Source organism: Canis lupus, chromosome 2, assembly GCF_011100685.1.
Source record: "Canis lupus familiaris isolate Mischka breed German Shepherd chromosome 2, alternate assembly UU_Cfam_GSD_1.0, whole genome shotgun sequence".
In the NCBI taxonomy this organism is placed as follows: Eukaryota; Metazoa; Chordata; class Mammalia; order Carnivora; family Canidae; genus Canis; species Canis lupus.
In genome coordinates, this window is record NC_049223.1 from 4,042,509 (window position 1) to 4,061,998 (window position 19,490).

General features: G+C 35.6%; 1 protein-coding gene across 6 annotated transcripts in view; it reads right to left on the reverse strand.

Moving 5' to 3' along the window:
• Positions 1-19,490, reverse strand: part of CCDC7 (coiled-coil domain containing 7) — a 383,402-nt gene that overhangs the window by 11,970 nt on the left and 351,942 nt on the right. For all 6 annotated transcript variants that reach the window (XM_038529717.1, XM_038529714.1, XM_038529715.1 and 3 more), the window contains 2 exons: positions 18,452-18,577; positions 16,251-16,343 (listed from right to left, as the gene is read on the reverse strand). In XM_038529717.1, the coding sequence (XP_038385645.1) occupies positions 16,251-16,343; positions 18,452-18,577 (219 nt within the window). The remainder of the gene's footprint in view (positions 1-16,250; positions 16,344-18,451; positions 18,578-19,490) is intronic.

Sequence of the window (19,490 nt, forward strand, 5' to 3'; positions counted from 1 at the left end):
AGTTAAATAAACTATGGTAATGCTCAAATATAAAAGACATAAAAAGAATTAGGTTGATTTGAACAGAAATAGAAAAAAAATCCTAAAATTCATAAGTAAATATTAATGACCCTGAATTGACAAAACAATCCTAAGAACAACAAAATGGACACATCACATTTCCTGTCTTCAATCTATTTACAAAGCGATAGTAATCAAAAGAACATAGTACTGCCACAAGAATAGGCATCTAGACCAGTGGAGCAGAATAGAGGTCTTGGACATAAACACATATGCAGTTGAATAACTTTTGACAGGGGCACCAGTAATATACAATGGAGAAAGGGTAATTTCTTCAATAAATGGTACTGGGAAAACTGGAAATCCTAATCTAGGGAATGAAATTGCAACCCTGTCTTATACCACTCACAAAACATTAACTCAAAATGGATCAAAGACTTAAAAGTAAAACCTTAAAGTGTAAAATTCCTAGAAGAAACAAAATTAAAAAGATCCTTGGCATTGGTCATTGCAATGATTTTTTTCCAAAAGATACCATAGGTAGACCACAAAAGCTAAAATAAACAAGTGAGACCACATCCAACTACAGAGCTTCTCAACAGTAAAGGAAGCAATCAATTGAAAAGGCAATCTACTGAAGGGGAGGAAATATTTGCAAGGCATATATCTAATAAGGGGTTAATACCCAAATTACAAAGAACTTTTATAACTCAACAGCAAAAAGCAAATATTCCGTTAAAAATGGGCAAAGAAGCTGCATAGATATTTTTCCAAAGAAGACATAGGTAAGGCCAATCAGTATTTGAAACATGTTCAACATCACTCATTATCAGAGAAATGCAAATTGAAAGCACAATGAGATAACACCTCACATTTATTAGGATGGTTATTTTCAAAAAGATAACAAATGTTGGCAAAGCTGTGGAGAAAGGAAACACTTATACACTGTTGATGGGAATGCAAATCGGTATAGCCATTATGGAAAATCATTTGGCAGTTAAAAAAAAAGAGGGCAGCCCGGGTGGCTCAGCGGTTTAGCGCCGCCTTCAGCCCAGGGCGTGATCCTGGAGCCCTGGGATCGAGTCCCACGTCGGGCTCCCTGTGTGGAGCCTGCTTCTCCCTCTGCCCGTGTCTCTGCCTCTCTCTCTGTTTCTGTGTCTCTCATGAATAAATAAATAAAATCTTCTTTTTTAAAGAAAAAATAGAGCTACCATATGATTCATCAATATTATTACTGGATATATATATATCTGAAGGAAATTAAATCTGTATCTTGAAGAGATAACTGCAACCCCATGTTCATTGCAGCCTTATTCACAAGAGCCAACATACGGAAATAACCTAAATGTTATTTGACAGTTATTTGGATAAAGAAAATGTGATACACACACATACACGCGCGCGCACGCGCACATCCACACACACGCGAATATTATTTTCAGCCATAAAAGGAAGTAAATCCTGCCAATGCCACAAGATGAATAACTTTATTTTTTTTCAAGATGAATAACTTTAAAGGAATTTATGCTAAGTGAAATAGGCCAGAGGGAGAAAGAATATACTGTACAATCTCACTTATATAAGGAATCTAAAAAAACCCAAACAAACCAATATCATAGAAACAGAGAATAGAATAGTGGTTGCCAGAGGCTGGTAGGAGGAAAAAATATGAAATATGGTTCAAAGGGTACAGAATTTCAGTTCTAAGAAGAATAAGTTCATAGAATCTAATGTACAGCATGGCAACTATAGTTAGTAATATAGTATGGTATACTTGAAAGTTGTGGAGAATAAATCTTACATTCACACCACACACACAAAAATAATTAACTATTTGAGGAGGTGGATACATTAATTATCTTTTAAAATTTTGATTATAGATTTCTAATGGAGACAAATTGATACATAATAGCTTCAGTACAAAATAGTCATTGATATTACTATAAGTATTACAGAATGATCACCACAATAAGTCTAAGTTAACTTCCAATACCATACATATAGTATTTGTCTTTTTCTGATTTATTTCACTTAGTAACACTCTGTAGCTCCTTCTATGTCATTGCAAATGTCAATATTTTTTATGACTAATATTCCATTATATATATATAGGGAGATAGATATTTACATCTATATCTATCTATCTATCTATCTATCTATCTATCTATCTATCCACACACACACACATCACATCTTCTTTATTCATTCACTAGTTATTAGATACTTGGGCTGTTTCCGTATCTGGTAATGCTGCTATAAACATATGGGTGCATGTATCCCTTCAATTTAGTATTTTTGTATCCTTTGGATAAATACCTAGTAGTGCAATTGCTGGATTATAGGGTAGCTTTATTTTTAAGTTTTTGAGGAAACTCTACTGTTTTCCAGAGCAGCTGTACTGTTTTACATTCCCACCAACAGTGCAAGAGGGTCCCCTTTCTCCATATCCTTGCTGACACCTGTTGTTATTTATGTTGTTCATTTTAGCCATTCTGACAGATGTGTGGTGGTATCCCATTGTAGTTTTGATTTGTATTTCCTGATGATGAGTGATGTTGAGCATCTTTTCATGTATCTCTTGGCCAACTAGATGTTTTCTTCTTCTTCTTTTTTTTTCAGGTGTCTTCTTTGGAAAAATGTCTATTCATGTCTTTTGCTCATTTTTAAACTGGGTTATTTGTTTTTTGGGCATTGAGTTGTATCAGTCTTTATATATATTGGATACTAACCCTTTATCAGATGTGTCACTTGCAAACATCTCATCCCATTACATAGGTTGTCTTTTAATTTTGTTGATTGTTTCCTTCACTGTATAGAAGCTTTTTATTTTGCTGAAGGACCAATAGTTTTTTTTTTTTTTTTGTTTTGCTTTTGTTTCCCTTGTCTTAGGAGACATATCTAAAAAGGAAGTTGCTGTGGCCAATGTCAAAGTTACTGCCTGTGTTCTCTTCTAGGATGTTTATGGTCTCAGGTCTCACATTTAGGACTTTCATCCATTTTAAATTTATTTATGGTGTAAGAAAGTGGTCCAGCTTCATTCGTTTTGCATGTTGCTGCCCAGTTTTCCCAACGCCATTTATTGAGGAGACTTATCTTTTCCCCCATTGGATATTCTTCCCTACTTTGTCAAAATTGATTGACTATATAGTTGTGGGTCCACTTCTGGGTTTTGTATTCTGTTCCATTAATCTATGTGTCTATTTTTGTGCCAGTGCCATACTATTTGGAGTGCTACAGCCTTGTAATATAACTTGAGGCCAAGAATTATGATGTCTCCAGCTGTGCTTTTCTTTTTCAAGTTTGCTTTGGCTATTTGGGGTCTTTTCTGATTACATACAAATTTCAGGACTGTTCTAGCTCTGCGAAAAATACTGTTGGTATTTTGATAGGGATTGCATTAAATGTGTAGATAGCTTTGGGTAGTATAAACATTTTAACAATATCTGTTAATCCATTAGCATGGATGTCTTTCCATTTCTTTGTGTTTTCTTCCATTTCTTTCACCAGTGTTTTATGGTTTTCAGAGTACAGGTCTTTCACTCCTTTGGTTATGTTTATTCCTAGGTATCTTATTGTTTTTGGCACAATTGTAAATAGGATTCCTTAATTTCTCTTTCTGCTTCATTATTGGTTTATAGAAATGCAACAGATTTCTGTATGTTGATTTTTTATCCTCTGAATTTACTGAATTCCTTTATCAGTTTGAGCAGGTTTTTGATGGAGTCTTTCAGGTTTTTTAATATAGAGTTTCATGTCATCTGCAAATAGTGACAGTTTGACTTCTTTGACAGTTTGGTTGTCTTTTTGTTGTCCAATTGCTGAGACCAAGACTTCCAGTACTATATTGAATAAAAGTGGTGAAAGTGGACATCCCTGCCTTGTTCCTGACTGTAGGAAAAGCTCCTATTGGGTATTTTCTCCATTCACAGTGATTGATATTAGACTGAGTTTTTCATATATGGCCTTTCTTATATGGAAGTATGTTCCCTCTAAAACTACTTTGTTTTGAGTTTTTATCATGAATAGATGTTGTGTTTTGTCAATTGCTTTTTTTGCATCTATTGAAAGGATCATATGGTTTTTATCCTTTCTTTTATTAATGTGATGTATCAAGTTTATTGTTTTGTGAATATTGAACCAGCCCTGTAGCCAAGGAATCTGATCATGTTGAATGATATTTTTTAATGTACTTTTGGATTCAGTTTGCTAGTATTTTATTGAGAATTTTTGCATCCATGTTTGAATGATATATATTTTTTAAAGATTTATTTATTTATGAGAGAGAAAAGAGAGAGAGAGAGAGAGGCAGAAACACAGGAGGAGGGAGAAGCAGGCTCCATACTGGGAGTCTGACATGGGACTCCAGGATCGCGCCCTGGGCCAAAGGCAGGCGCTAAACTGCTGAGCCACCCAGGGATCCCCTGAATGATATTTTTAAATGTACTTTTGGACTCAGTTTGCTAGTATTTTATTGAGAATTTTTGCATGCATGTTTATCGGGGATATTGACCTGTTGTTCGTTTTTTTTGGTGGTGTCTTTATCTGGCTTTGGTATCAGGGTAATGCTGGCCTTATAGAAGGAATATGGAAGTTTTCCTTCATTTTCTATTTTTTTGGAATAGTTGAAGAAGAATAAGTATTAATTCTTCTTTAAATGTTTGGTAGAATTTGCCTGTGAAGCCATCTGGCCCTGGATATTTGTTTGTTCGGAGTTTTTGGATTACTGATTCAATTTCTTTGCTGAATATCATTCTGTTTTTTTTCTAGCAACGTTTTGGTATTGTGTATGTTTCTAGGAATTTATTTCTTCCAGGTTGTCTTATTTGTTGGCATGCAGTTTTTCATTATATTCTCTTATAATTGTATTTTGGTGGTGTTGGCTGTTTTTCTGTCATTTGTTATTTAATTCATTTGGATCTTTTTTCTTTTGATAAGTCTGGCTAGTGGCTTATCAATTTTATTAACTTTTTCAAAGAACCAGCTGCTTGGGGCTCTTGGGTGTCTCAGTCGATTAATTGACTCTTGATTTCAGCTCAGGTCATAATCTCAGGGTTATGGGATCAAGCTCCAAGTTAGCTCCATGCTCAGTGTGGAGTCTGCTTATCTTTCTCCCTTTGCTCCTCCCCCAGCCCACACCTGCTTGCTTGCTCACTCCCAAATAAATAAATAAATAACCAGCTCCTACTTTCTACTGTTTTTTAAGTTTCTATGTCATTTATTTCTGCTCTAATCTTTACTATTTTCTTCCTTCTGCTGGCTTTAGGCTTCACTTGTTGTTCTTTTTCTAGTTGCCTTAGGTGTAAGGTTAGTTTGTGTATTTCAGACTTTTCTTGCTTCTGGACTGTAGGTTTGTATTGCTATAAACTTCCCTCCAGGACTGCCTGTATCACAATGGTTTTGGACTGTTGTGTTTTCATTTTCATTTGTTTCCATGTATTTTTGAAATTTTCTTTGATTTCCTGGTAGACTCATTCATTGTTTTGTAGCATGTTATTTAACATCCATGTATTTGTGTTTTTTCCAGATTTTCCCTTGTGGATGACTTCAAGTTCCATAGCATTGTGGTCAGAAAAGGTATGTGGTATGACTTCCATGTTTTTTATTTGTTGAGCCTGATTTATGTCCTATAAGTGATCTGTTCTGGAGAATGTTCCACTTGCAATTGAAAAGAATATGTATTCTGCTGTTTTAGGATGAAATGTTCTGAATACATCTGTTGAGTCCATCGGGTCCAGTGTGTCATTCAAAGCCACTGTTTCGCTGTTTTTGTTTCGATTATCTGTCTATTGATGTAAGTACAGTGTTAAAGTCCTCTTCTGTTACTGTATTACTATCAATTAGTTTCATTTATTTTTGTTATTAACTTTTATAAATTTGAATGTTCCCATGTTGAGTGCCTACATGTTTACAATTGTTATATCTTCTTGTTGGATTGTTCCCTTTATGATTATGTAGTGTTCTTCTTTGTTTTTGTTACAGTTTTGTTTTAATTTTATTTTGTCCAATATAAGTAAGTACTGCTACTCTTTCTTTTAACATCTATTTGTGTGATAAATGGTTCTCTATCCCTTCATTTTCAATTTGCATGTGTTTCTAGGCCTAAAATGAGTCTCTTGTCGGCATAATATACATGGGTCTTGATCCTTTTTTATCCATTATGACACTTTGTCTTTTTATTGGAGCATTTAGTCCATTTACACTTAGAGTAATTATTGATAGATATGTATTTATTGCTATTTTATTACTTGCTTTGTCATTATTTCTGGAGATTTTCTCTATCATTTCTCTGTCTCTTTTTTTTTTTTTTTGAATTGGTATACATAGATGCCAAAAACTTTCTTTTTTTCAATTTTTTTATTGCAGTTCAATTTGCCAAACATAGCATAACACTCAGTGCTCATCCCGCCAAGTGCCCCCTTCAGTGCCCATCACCCAGTCACCCCAACCCTCTCTTTTCACTACCCCTTGTTCATTTCCCAGGGTTAGGAGTTGCATGTTCTGTCACCCTCATTGATATTTCCCTCTCATTTTTACTCCTTTCTCCTTTAATCCCTTTCATTAATTTTTATATTCCCCAAATAAATGAGACCATATAATGTTTCTCCTCTGATTGACTTATTTCACTCAGCATAATACCCTCCAGTTCCATCCACGTTGAAGCAAATGGTGGGTATTTGTCATTTCTAATGGCTGAGTAATATTCCATTGTATACATATGCCACATCTTTATCCATTCATCTTTCAATGGACACTGAGGCTCCTTCCACGTTTGGCTATTGTGGACATTGTTGCTATAAACATTGGGGTGCAGGTGTCCTGGTGTTTCACTGCATCTGTATCTTTGGGGTAAATCCTCAGTGGTGCAATTGCTGGGTCGTAGGGCAGATATATTTTTAACTCTTTGAGGAACCTCCACACAGTTTTCCAGAGTCGCTATAGCAGTTCACATTCCCACCAACAGTACAAGAAGGTTCCCCTTTCTCCACATCCTCTCCAACATTTGGTGTTTCCTGTCTTGTTAATTTTCCCCATTCTCACTGGTGTGAGGTGGTATCTCATTGTGGTTATGATTTGTATTTCCCTGATGGCAAGTGACGCGGAGCATTTTCTCATGTGCTTGTTGGCCATGTCTGTGTCTTCCTCTGTGAGATTTCTGTTCATGACTTCTGCCGATTTCATGATTGGATTGTTTGTTTCTTTGCTGTTGAGTTGAATAAGTTCTTTATAGATTTTGGATACTAGCCCTTTATCTGATATGTCATTTGCAAATATCTTCTCCCATTTTGTAGGTTGTCTTTGAGTTTTGTGGACTGTTTCTTTTGCTGTGCAAAAGCTTCTTATCTTGATGAAGTCCCAATAGTTCATTTTTGCTTTTGTTCCTCTTGCCTTCATGGATGTATCTTGTGCAAGAAGTTACTGGGGCCAAGTTCAAAAAGGGTGTTGCCTGTGTTCTCCTCTAGGATTTTGATGGAATCTTGTCTCACATTTAGATCTTTCATCCATTTTAAGTTTATCTTTGTGTCTGATGTAAGGGAATGGTCCAGTTTCATTCTTCTGCATGTGGCTGTCCAATTTTCCCAGCACCATTTATTGAAGAGACTGTCTTTTTTCCAGTGGATAGTCTTTCCTGCCTTGTCGAATATTTGTTGACCATGAAGTTGAAGATCCACTTCTGGATTCTCTATTCTATTCCATTGATCTATGTGTCTGTTTTTGACCAGTACCGCACTGTCTTGATGACCATAACTTTGTAGTACAACCTGAAATCTGGCATTGTGATGCCTCCAGCTATGGTTTTCTTTCTTAATATTCCCCTGGCTATTTGGGGTCTTTTCTGATTCCACACAAATCTTAAGATGAGATGATTTGTTCCAACTCTCTGAAGAAAGTCCATGGTATTTTGATAGGGATTGCATTAAATGTGTAAATTGCCCTGGGTAGCATAGACATTTTCACAATATTAATTCTGCCAATCCATGAGCATGGAATATTTTTCCTTCTCTTTGTGTCTTCCTCAATTTCTTTCAGAAGTGTTCTGTAGTTTTTAGGGTATAGATTCTTTACCTCTTTGGTTAGGCTCATTCCTAGGTATCTTATGCTTTTGGGTGCAATTGTAAATGGGATTGACTCCTTAATTTCTCTTTCTTCAGTCTCATTGTTAGTGTATAGAAATGCCACTAACTTATGGGCATTGATTTTGTATCCTGCCACACTGCAGAATTGCTTGATGAGTTCTAGCAATCTTGGTGTGTAGTCTTTTGGGTTTTCTATGTACAGTGTCATGTCATCGGCGAAGAGGGAGAGTTTGACTTCTTCTTTGCCAATTTTAATGCCTTTAATGTCTTTTTGTTGCCTGATTGCTGAGGCTAGGACTTCTAGTACTATGTTGAATAGCAGTGGTGGGAGTGGACATTCCTCTCATGATCCTGATCTTAGCGGAAAGGTTCCCAATGTTTCCCCATTGAGAATGATATTTGCTGTGGGCTTTTCGTAGATGACTTTTAAGATGCTGAGGAATGTTCCCTCTATCCCTACACTCTGAAGAGTTTTGATCAGTAATGGATGCTGTATTTTGTCAAATGCTTTCTCTGCATCTATTGAGAGGATCATATGGTTCTTGTTTCTTCTCTTGTTGATATGATCTATCATGTTGATTGCTTTACGAGAGTTGAACCAGCCTTGCATCCTGTGGATAAATCCCACTTGGTCATGGTGAATAATCTTCTCAATGTACTGTTGAATCCTATTGGGTAGTATCTTGTTGAGAATTTTTGCATCTGTGTTCATCAGGGATATTGGTCTCTAATTATCCTTCCTATGGGGTGTTTGGTTTTAGAATTAAAGTGATGTTGGCCTGATAGAATAAGTTTGGAAGTATTCTATCTCTTCCTATCTTTTGGAACAGCTTTAGTAGAATAGGTATTTTTTCTTCTTCAAACATTGATAGAATTCCCCTGGGAAGCCATCTGGCCCTGGACTTTTTGTGTTTTGGGAGGTTTTTGATGACTGCTTCAATTTCCCCTGTGGTTATTGGCCCGTTCAGGTTTTCTATTTCTTTCTGTTCCAGTTATGGTAGTTTGTGGTTTTCCAAAAATGTGTCCATTTTTTTTCTAAATTGCCTAATTTATTGTCATATAGCTGCTCATAATATGTTTTTAAAATCGTTTGTATTTCCTTCATGTTGGAGGTGATATCTCCTTTCTCATTCATGATTTTATAATTTGAGCCTTTTCTCTCTTCTTTTTAATAAGGCTCGCTTCTTAATTATTTCATAGAACCAACTCCTGGTTTTGTTGATCTATTCCACAGTTCTTCTGGTCTCTATCTCATTGAGTTCTGTTTGAATCTTTATTAATTCTCTTCTTCTTCTGGGTGAAGGTTTTATTTGCTGTTCCTTTTCCAGCTCCTTTAGGTGCAAGGTTAGCTTTGTATTTTAGTTCTTTCCAGTTTTTGGATGGATGCTTGTATTGCGATGTACTTTCCCCTCAGGACTGCTTTTGCTGCATCCCAAAGATTTTGAATGGTTGTATCTTCATTCTCATTAGTTTTCATGAATCTTTTAAATTCTCCTCTAATTTCATGATTGACCCTTTCATCTTTTAGCAGGATGCTCTTTAATATCCACTTGTTTGAAATCCTTCCAAACTTCTTGTGGTTTAATTCTAGTTTCAAAGCATTATGGTCTGAAAATATGCAGGGGATAATCCCAATCTTTTGATATCGGTTAAGACCTGATTTGTGACCCAGTATGTGATCTGTGCTGGAAAAAGTTCCATGTGCACTTGAGAAGAATGAGTATTCAGTTGCGTTTGGATGTAAACTTCTGTAATTTTCTGTGAAATCCATCTGGTCTAGTGTATCATTTAAAGCTCTTGTTTCTTTGGAGATGTTGTGCTTAGTAATCTATCATTTGCAGAAAGCGCCGTTTTGAAGTCTCCCATTATTAGTATATTATTATCTAAATATGTCTTAACTTTGGTTATTTATTGATTGATATACTTGGCAGCTCCCGCATTTGGGGCATAAATATTCATGATTGTTAGGTCTTCTTGTTGGATATTCCCTTTAAGTATGATATAGTGTCCCTCTTCATATCTTACTACACAGTGGTTGGGATAAACGTTATCTCATATGAGGATGGCTACCCCTCATTTCTTCTGAGGGTCACTTAAATGGTACATGGTTCTCCAACTTTTTATTTTCAGGCTGTAGGTGTCCTTCTGTCTAAAATGAGTCTCTTGTAGACATCAAATAGATGGGTCTTGCTTTTTTATCCAGTCTGAAACCCTGCGCCTTTTGATGGGATCATTAAGCCCATTCACATTCAGAGTTACTATTGAAAGATATGAATTTAGGTCATCATAATACCTATTCAGTCCCTGATTTTGTGGATTCTTTCCTTGGACTCCTCTTTCTTTTACAGGGTCCCCCTTAATATTTCTTGCAGAGCTGGTTTGGTGGTCACATATTTCCAGTTTTTGCCATCTTGGAAGCTCTTTATCTCTCCTTCTGAATGAGAACTGTGCTGGATAAAGTATTCTTGTCTGCATGTTCTTCTCATTTAGGTTCCTTTATATATCCCGCCAGCCCTTTCTGGCCTGCCAGGTCTCTGTGGAGAGGTCTGCTGTTAACCTAATGCTTCTCTGCATAAAGTTTAGGCATCTCTTGTTTCTTGCTACTTTAAGGATCATTTCTTTATCTTTGGAATTTGCAAGTTTCACTATTAAACGTCCCTGTGTTGAGTGTTTTTTATTGATTTTAGAGGGGGAATCTTTCTATCTCCTAGATCTGAATGCCTGTTTCCCTTTTCAAGTTAGGGAAGTTCTCAGCTATGATTTGTTCATAGCTGGTCTTCTGGGGGAGGGGTGGGTTGTGCCGATTCTCAGGTGTGTGCACCTGGGGGAGCTGCCCAGCACCCTGCCAGGTGCTTGGCTCCTTGGGAGCTATTTATACTGTGAGGCCCCTGCTCAGTCCCAGGTACAAGGTGACACCTGGAGGAACAACAACAGTGGCGGCCGCCAGCTCTCCAGCCCTGGAGTCAGCTCCCGCAGTAACTACCGCAGCTCCCAGTCTGCAGGGGCCTGGATGCTCCGGGAGTGGGGGGGGGGGTGCCAATCTGCACAGCTTGGGGTCACCCTGAGGCAGGAACATCCTCACTGTTCTGTGTCCTCCCGGCCTCTGCCTGATCCTGGGCTGTGTCTCCCCACACCCTGGGCTCCAGGGCCTGTGCTGCTGGAATCGCGCTCTCTCAGCACAGCTCCCTCCATGCGGAGCTGCCACCTGAGCTGCTCCCGGGCTCTGCGAGGCACGCGCTGCAGCCCTTTAGGGAACTCCGCTGTGTGTGGCTCGCTCTCCCCCGGGGCGCACTTCCTCTGTAGTGACCCCGGGACCCTGGGGGCTCCACTGCCCTTCCTGGATCCTGCCCTAGTTACCTGCAAGCACCTTTCCCGGGAAGATTGGTAAAGCTCCTGCTTTTCCAGGACTGGGCTTCTCCGACCTGGAGGCTCTCACTGGGGGCCTTTGCCTGGCTCCTCGTGGGGCCCCTCCCCCTTGGATGCTTTTTTATTATTTCTTTTTTTCCATCTTCCTACCTCGAAAGAAGCGCAAACTCTTCTCACTGTAGCATTCCAGCTGTTCTCTCTTTAAATCTCAGGTCGAATTCATAGGTTTTCAAGATGATTTGAAAGTTATCTAGGTAAGTTGGTGAGGACAGGTGACTTGGGGACCCTACTCTTCCGCCATCTTGCCCCGCCTCTCTATCATTTCTCTATCTCTGTCATTTGTATTCTCTCCTTTCCACTCAAAGAGTCCCCTTTAGTATTTCTTGAATGGCTGGTTTCGTGGTCACAAACTTTAGTTTTTGTGTGGGAAATTCTTTACTTCTTTTCTGAATGATAGCCTTGCTGGGTAGAGCATTTTTGGATGAAAAGTTTTCCCATTCAGCACTTTGAATATATCATTTCACTCCCTTCTGGCTTGAGAAGTTTCTGCTGAAAAATCTCCAGCTTGGGATGCCCAGTGGCTCAGCAGTTGAGTGCCTCTCTTTGGCCCAGTGCATGATTCTGGAGTCCCGGGATCAAGTCCCACACTGAGCTCCCTGCATGGAGCCTGCTTCTCTCTCTGCCTGTGTCTCTGCCTCTCCCTCTCTCTGTGTCTCTCATAAATAAATAAAATATTTAAGAAAAATTCCCAGCTAGCCTCATGGAGCTACTTTTGCATTTATATTACTGTGTTCTTTAATATTGCTGCTTTTAAAATGTTTTCTTTTCTTTTTTTTAAGATTTTGTTTATTTATTCATGAGAGACAGAAAGAGAGAGGGAGTCAGAGACAGAGGGAGAAGCAGGTTCTCCTCAGAGCAGGGAGCCCAATGCAGGACTTGATCCCAGGACCCTGGGATCACAACCCAAGCCAAAGGCAGACCTTTAACCAAATGAGCCACCCAGGCACCCCTAAAATGTTTTCTTTTATCACTATACTTTTGCAAATTTAATTATAATATGTGTTGATGTTGGCCTGCTTTCAATGATTTTGTTGGTGGTCCTCTGTTTCTCATGTATCTGTACGTCTTTTCCCTTACTCAGGTTAAGGACGTTTTCAGCTATGATTTCCTCAAATAAATTTCCTGCCCCCTCTTCTCTTTTTTTCTTTTTCTGGAATTTCTATAATATGAATGTTATTATGTTTGATGGAGTCACTGAGTTCCCTATGTCTGTTCTCATGTTCCATAATTATTCTCTCTTTTTGTTCAGTGTCATTATTTTCTTTTATGTCACTTTTTCACCCTACTGCTTCTTCCAATCTTGTGTTCACTGCATCCAGCCTATTTCCAAACTATGTTCTTGCATTTTTCATTTCTGACTGATTTTTTTAACTCTTATCTCTGGGGTGAGGGCCTCCCTGAAGTCTTATATTCTTTCCTCAAGCCCAGTGAACATCCTTATGATTTTTGCTTTAAATTCTCCATCAGGTATGTTACTTATATTTTTTTCACTTACTCTGGACATGGCCTTATCTTGTTCTTTTGTTTGGGATGAATTACTCCATCTTGGCATTTTGTTTAAGTCTCAGCATTCTTCTCTGTGTTAGAAAAGCCAGTTATGTCTCTTGCTCCTGAACGTAATGGTCTTATGAGGAAGAAATGATGTAGTGTCCAGGGCCCAGCACTTTAGGGGATGTCTCTGGTGTGTGCTGTATGTGCTCTGTTGTTGTGTTCTGTCTGTCTATCGTTCAGGCCAGGTGTCTGTGGAGACTGTCTGTGCCCTCTGTGGGCAGTATTTTGTCCCTAGCCTGAGTGTGGTGAGTTAACTAATAATCACATTGTTATTTTCTTTTCATTTATTTTTAGTGTTTATTCTACGCCTAGATATAACAGAATACATAGATAACATGGTCACTTTCTTCCAAATTACCCTTATACAGTTCAGAAAAAATACTGTTTATGATAGACACACACACATATATACGAATATAAGGAAGATGATAAGACAAAAAGACAGTATATAAAAAAGTAATGAACCTGGGTATAGATTATATGAAAATTCCTTCTGGAATTCCTTAAATTTCTCTGAAATTTGAATTGATAGAAAATTTTAAATCCTATTACACAAAAAACTTCTACAATAACTTCTACAATAACAAAGGCAACTAACAGAAAAATAAGCAAGGAATATAAAGAGATGAATCATGGTAAAAAATTAAAATAGCTCAAATATTAAAATATGCTTAGTTCTCATTGAATGTAAATAATTCTCATTGAAGATAAAACATTTTTACTATGCATTTTTTGTAATTTATTTTTAAAATTATGGTAAAATATACATAATATATAATTTACCATTTAACCCATTTTTAAGTTTATAGTTCAATGGCATTAAGTACATTCACACTATGCAACCATCACCACTATCGATCTTCAGACCTTTTCATCTTGCAAAATAGAAACTGCACCCATTAAAAAAATTCTCCATTCCCATTCTCCTCAGCTCCTGGCAACCATCATGCTACTTACTGTCTCTATGAATTTGACCATGTTAAGATACTTCATGTAAGTGCAATCATGCAGTGTTTGTTCTTTTGTGATTGGCTTACTCAACTTAGCATAATGTCTTCCATTATTATCCATGTTTTATGCTATACCATGATGTATCAGATTTTCTTTCCTTTTTAAGGATGAATAATATTCCATCACAAGCATATGTCATATTTTTTTGTCCACTCACCGCTGTTGGGCATTTGAATGGCTTCTCTCTTTTGGCTATTGTGGATGATGCTGCCATAAACAAAGCTCTTTTCATATCCCTGCTTTCATTATTTTAGCATATATCTGGGATCGGAATTGCTGAATCACTTGATAATGCTTTATTTAATATTTTGAGGAATCACCATACTGATTTCCATAGTAGTTGCACCATGCCTACCCATAGTACATAAAAGTCCAAATTTCTCCACATCCTAATATTTATTTATTTTTCATTTTTTTCCTTCTTTGTCTTCATAATAGTCATCCTACTGGGTGTGAAGTGATATCTCACTGTGGTTTTGATTTGCATTTCCTTAATAAATAGTGATGTTTACCATATTTTCATGTGCCTATTGGCTATCTGTATATCCTCTTTGGAGAAATGTCCATTAAATCCTTTGTTCACTGTTTTTTTTTAAGTTTTTTGTTTTCATTGTTGAATCTTAAGAGTTCTCTATATATTCTGGTTGTTGACTGTTATTCAGATATATGATTTGCAAATAATTTTTTCTCATTCTGTGGATTTCCTTTTGCTTTATTAATCTTGTCTTTTGATAATTTTAAAATTGTGATAAAATATGCCTATTTTTGTTTGACTGTTACTTTGGTGTCATACTCAAGACATTATTGTCAAATACAGTGTCTTTAAGATTTCTTCCTGCTTTATTATAAGAGTTTTATAGTTTAGCACTTAGTTTTAGGTATTTCATCTATTTTAAGCTGTAAGGTAAGTTATAAGGCAGGGATCTAATTTCACTCTTTGGCATATGGATATCAGGTTTCTCCAGCACCATATATTGTACCATTCTCCTTTTCCCATTGAGTGGTCTTAACATCCTTGTCAAAAGTCATTTGACCATATATGTGATATTTTTTCTTTGTTCCCTACCTATTTCCTTACTGTGTATGTCTCTCTTTTGCCAATACCACATTGTTTTGTTTACTGTTGCTTTGTAGTAAGTTTCAAAATAATGAAGTGTGAATCCTCCAACGTTGTTCTTTTTCAAGATTATTTTGACTATTCAGGGACCTTTAAGATCCCATACGAATCTTATTTTATTTTATTAAAGATTTTATTTATTTATTCATTAGAGACAGAGAGAGAGGTAGAGACCTAGACAGAGGGAAAAGCAGGTACCTGATGGGGAGACTGATGTGGGACTCCATCCCGGGACTCCAGGATCACACCCTGAGCTAAAGGCAGAGGCTCAACCACTGAGCCAGCCAGGCATCCATCCATACGGATTTTAGAATACGTTTTCCTGTTTCTTTAAAAAACATTGCTGGGATATTGATATGTATTACACTGAGTCTGTAGATCAGTTTGCATAGTATTGATATCTTAACAATATTAACATTTTCAATCTATTAAAAGTCTAGTGCTGGCTACAATGCTGGGAAATGAGTCCTTCATGAATTTGCTAGCATAATTATTAATTATGATCATTTGAAAAGTAATTTGGATTTATACATTAAAATAAAATACATACCTTTATTTATACATTAAAATAAAAATATATACATACCTTTAATGTAATACATGTTTACATGCTCTGTTTTATAGAAATCACTGCAATATAGATATATAGGTACAATGATATTTATTGTACCATTGCCTGTAGTAGCAAAAAATACTTTGATAAAAATCTAAATGTCATTCATTTAGAGGAATGATTGAATAAAATATAGCACATTCACACTATAGAATATCATGAAGCAACTTAAAGGTGTGAGATATAAATAAATCTATAGTACCAGTTTACCTGGATTGGAGAGGAGTAGGATCCATCTAAGTGATTCCATTATGTACAGAACCAGCAAACTCACATATATAGATGTGTATATGTGTGTGTCAAACACACATTTGAAGAAAGGTTTAGAAAAATATACTTGACTTATAATATTGTCTGGTGAAGGGGGCCTATAAGTTTCAGGTAATTGGTAAATAGAGACACTGGAAACATAGTATAAAGTTTTTTCATTTGTCTTTATATAGCAGTAATTTTTTACCTTTGTAGATAGGTTTTCTAGTTGTAGAGATCACAGAAAGCAGATTATTTGTAAAGTCAACATGTTTTTTTGAGGTAGAATCTTTTCGATGCCCTAAAAAAATGAAAATAATATTATTAAATTATCCTAGAAAGATCAGATTTCAACTTTTAAAAATGTAAAATAATCTTAATACACTTCAAAAACAGTTTCTTTAAATTATTAAAAATAATTTAAAACAGCTTTACTAATGTAAATATTTTATTTCTGGTTTTTCCTTGCTGGGTATTTGATATTTATAAATAAAAGCAGTAAGAGTTCAAACCCAGAAAAAGAAATAATAGAAATACTGTATATAAAAATGCCAGAGGAAGAGTTTTCTTTTCAGTATTACAATAAAATAAGACTTAAACAATGAAATTGATAATTTCTCATATACAGTTTTTTTTATATAAAACAGGATGTCTTTATTTTAAAATTGGTAAATAACTACAGTGAACAATCTAGTGTTAATGGAGGTAGAAATGTTTAGAAATACTATTGTTAAGATACATATTTTGAACACTGTTAAAAACAAAACTATGTAATAAAGAAAACAGCTTCAAAATGCTCAATTGAAGAAAAAGATGCTAAAATAAAAAGCAGAATGTGGAGCATTTAGATCGTGTTTTCTGAAAATTAGTGGGAAAAATTTACTAAATTAATACAATGAGTTTCTACAATATATTTCTTACAGAGATAAAACATTTTGAATTCTTCCATTTCCTGAAGGCAAGTTTGCTTAAAAAATATTATGTCATTATTTTCAGATTAAAAGGCTTGATGGTTTGATGGAAAATAAAAACATTTATAATAGAATCATTTCTATTTCACCATAAAAGAGATCCACTATTATTGTTCTTTAATCATGGTGTAGAAATTTAGGTAGTAGATTATTCAGGCTTTTTGTTAGTTCTGATTCTCTTTCTCTTTCTTGTTTCTTAAGGCACTCTTACTGCTTATACTTAACACTCCATCAAAGAGAAAGCTTTAGCTTAGAAAAAAACCCAAACTGTAGGTAAACTAGGAACTAATAAATGGGAAGCAGTTTTGTAGGCGATATGAAGTAGGAGGTGAATCTAAAATCAATTACTTTGACTAAAACATACTGTAAGATTACTGATCTCATTGTCTGGCAGTTAGTAGAAGAAAAGGGTAGCTTATCTGAACATAAGGAACATATTATAATTATTTTTTCTAATTCTACAGAAGACTTGTTTGCTTAATCATGCCTTATTTCAGTTAATAGTCAAATTTATTTTATCTCTGAATTACATATCCACAGAATGGTATAAGGTAGACAACGGATATAACGTTAAGAGATAAAGACACAGAGAATGAAAAATTGGCAAAAGTCTTGATAAAATATAATAATTATATATTTATTTGGGGCTTTAGAGAATATAATAGACCACAGAAAAATAATCTACATTAAAAAAAAACCTTCAAACCCAGTATCTATAGGAAATATACTAGGGTGATGATTATATAATGCCTCTGGAGCAATGATAAGAAATGGAATCTGTAAATTAGTTCCTAGATATTAATGGATTAGATAGCTGGGGAGATAGTAATGAAGAGAAAGGGAAAACAATGTTTATTTTCTTTCCAATCTACCTCATGTTGAGTTTCTGTATTGCAGATCCTTACCTGGGATTGGACAAAAGGGGAATATATAAATCTAAAAAAGAAGATTATAAAATGGATTATCTCAGCTACCTGCAGGATCTATAGTAGTGAGCAAGAATAGAAGGTTGAGTGGGGCACCTGGGTAGCTCTGTCAGTTAAGAATTTGGTTCAGGTCACCATCTCAGGCCCTGAGATTGAGCCCTGCATGGGGCTCCATGCTCAGTAGGGAGTCTGCTTGAGATTCCTTCCCTCTGCCTACTCACATGTGTGCTCTCTTTCTTTCTCTTTCTTGTAAATAAATAAATCTTAAAATAAAAAAAAGAAAGTAAGGTTGAGAAAAAATGCGGAGCTCCAATTTAGTGGTGGCAGGGAAGAAGAGCTATACCAGGGATACTACTCATTCACTAAGAATGCATATATGTTAGATAAGTTTAATCAGTGTTTACTTTCATCTATGTTTTGCTAAACTGGTTATATAACTATAGCTAGTATGATGTGATTGTTTCCATATAATTAAAGCTTTACTAATTAAAAAAAATCACATTATACATTACCTGAAGTTTCTTTATTCAGTGAACGAAGATGGATGGCTTTATAATTGGATGACCCAATCCTAGATGTTCTATGATATGCTTTTGGAGGTTCAGTCACATGGGGTGAGATGTACTCATAAGGTAATTCTAGAAATATTTAGAAAGTATGTTAACTGTAAGTTGGATTACATTTATAACTAATTTTGGTACATTAAGGACAGTTTTAGAAATAAGAGCTAAGTAAAAGAGGTCACAAAGACCACCTATTATAAATTTCGTTTCTATGAAATGTCCAGAATAGGTAAATTTTATAGAGACATAAATTAGATTAGTGGATAATGGCTGGGAGTGTGAAGATTTCTTTTTCACATAATGAAGATGTTTTAAAATCGAACATGGTGATGAAAGCACATCTCTGTGAATGTACTAAAAGCCATTGAATTACACACTGTAAATAAATGAACTATATAGTATGTGAATTATAGATTGATAAAGCTATTAAAATTGACATCTGACTTTCTGTCACAACAGTGAAGGCCAGAAGGCAGTGGGATAATATTTTAAAAGTGCTGAAAGCAAAAATTCATAACCAAGAATTTAATATCCAGAAAAATTATTCTTCAAAAATAATAATAGATAATAGATAAAACAAAAATCTTCCTTGATAAAAAACAACCAAGACTATTTGTTGTTATATTAGCAAAAATATCTTAAAAGAAATGCTTAAGAAAATACTTCAGGCTGGTACAAAATGATACCAGAGAGTAACTTAAATCTGCGTGAAGAAATAAAAAGCACCTTAAAGGTAATCATATGGGAAACTATAAATGTAACATATCTTTTCAAAACTCTTTTCTTCAATTAGCTTTTTAAAAAGACCACTACCTAAAACTGTATTGCTGGGTATATTAATGAAAACTCAATTTCATTCCTATACATGAACATTGAATAACTTCAAAACTAAATTAGGAAAACAATTTCATTTGCAATAGTATCAAAAAAGAATATAATATTAATGAATTTAACAGAGGGGAAAGACTTGACTGAAAGTTATAAAATA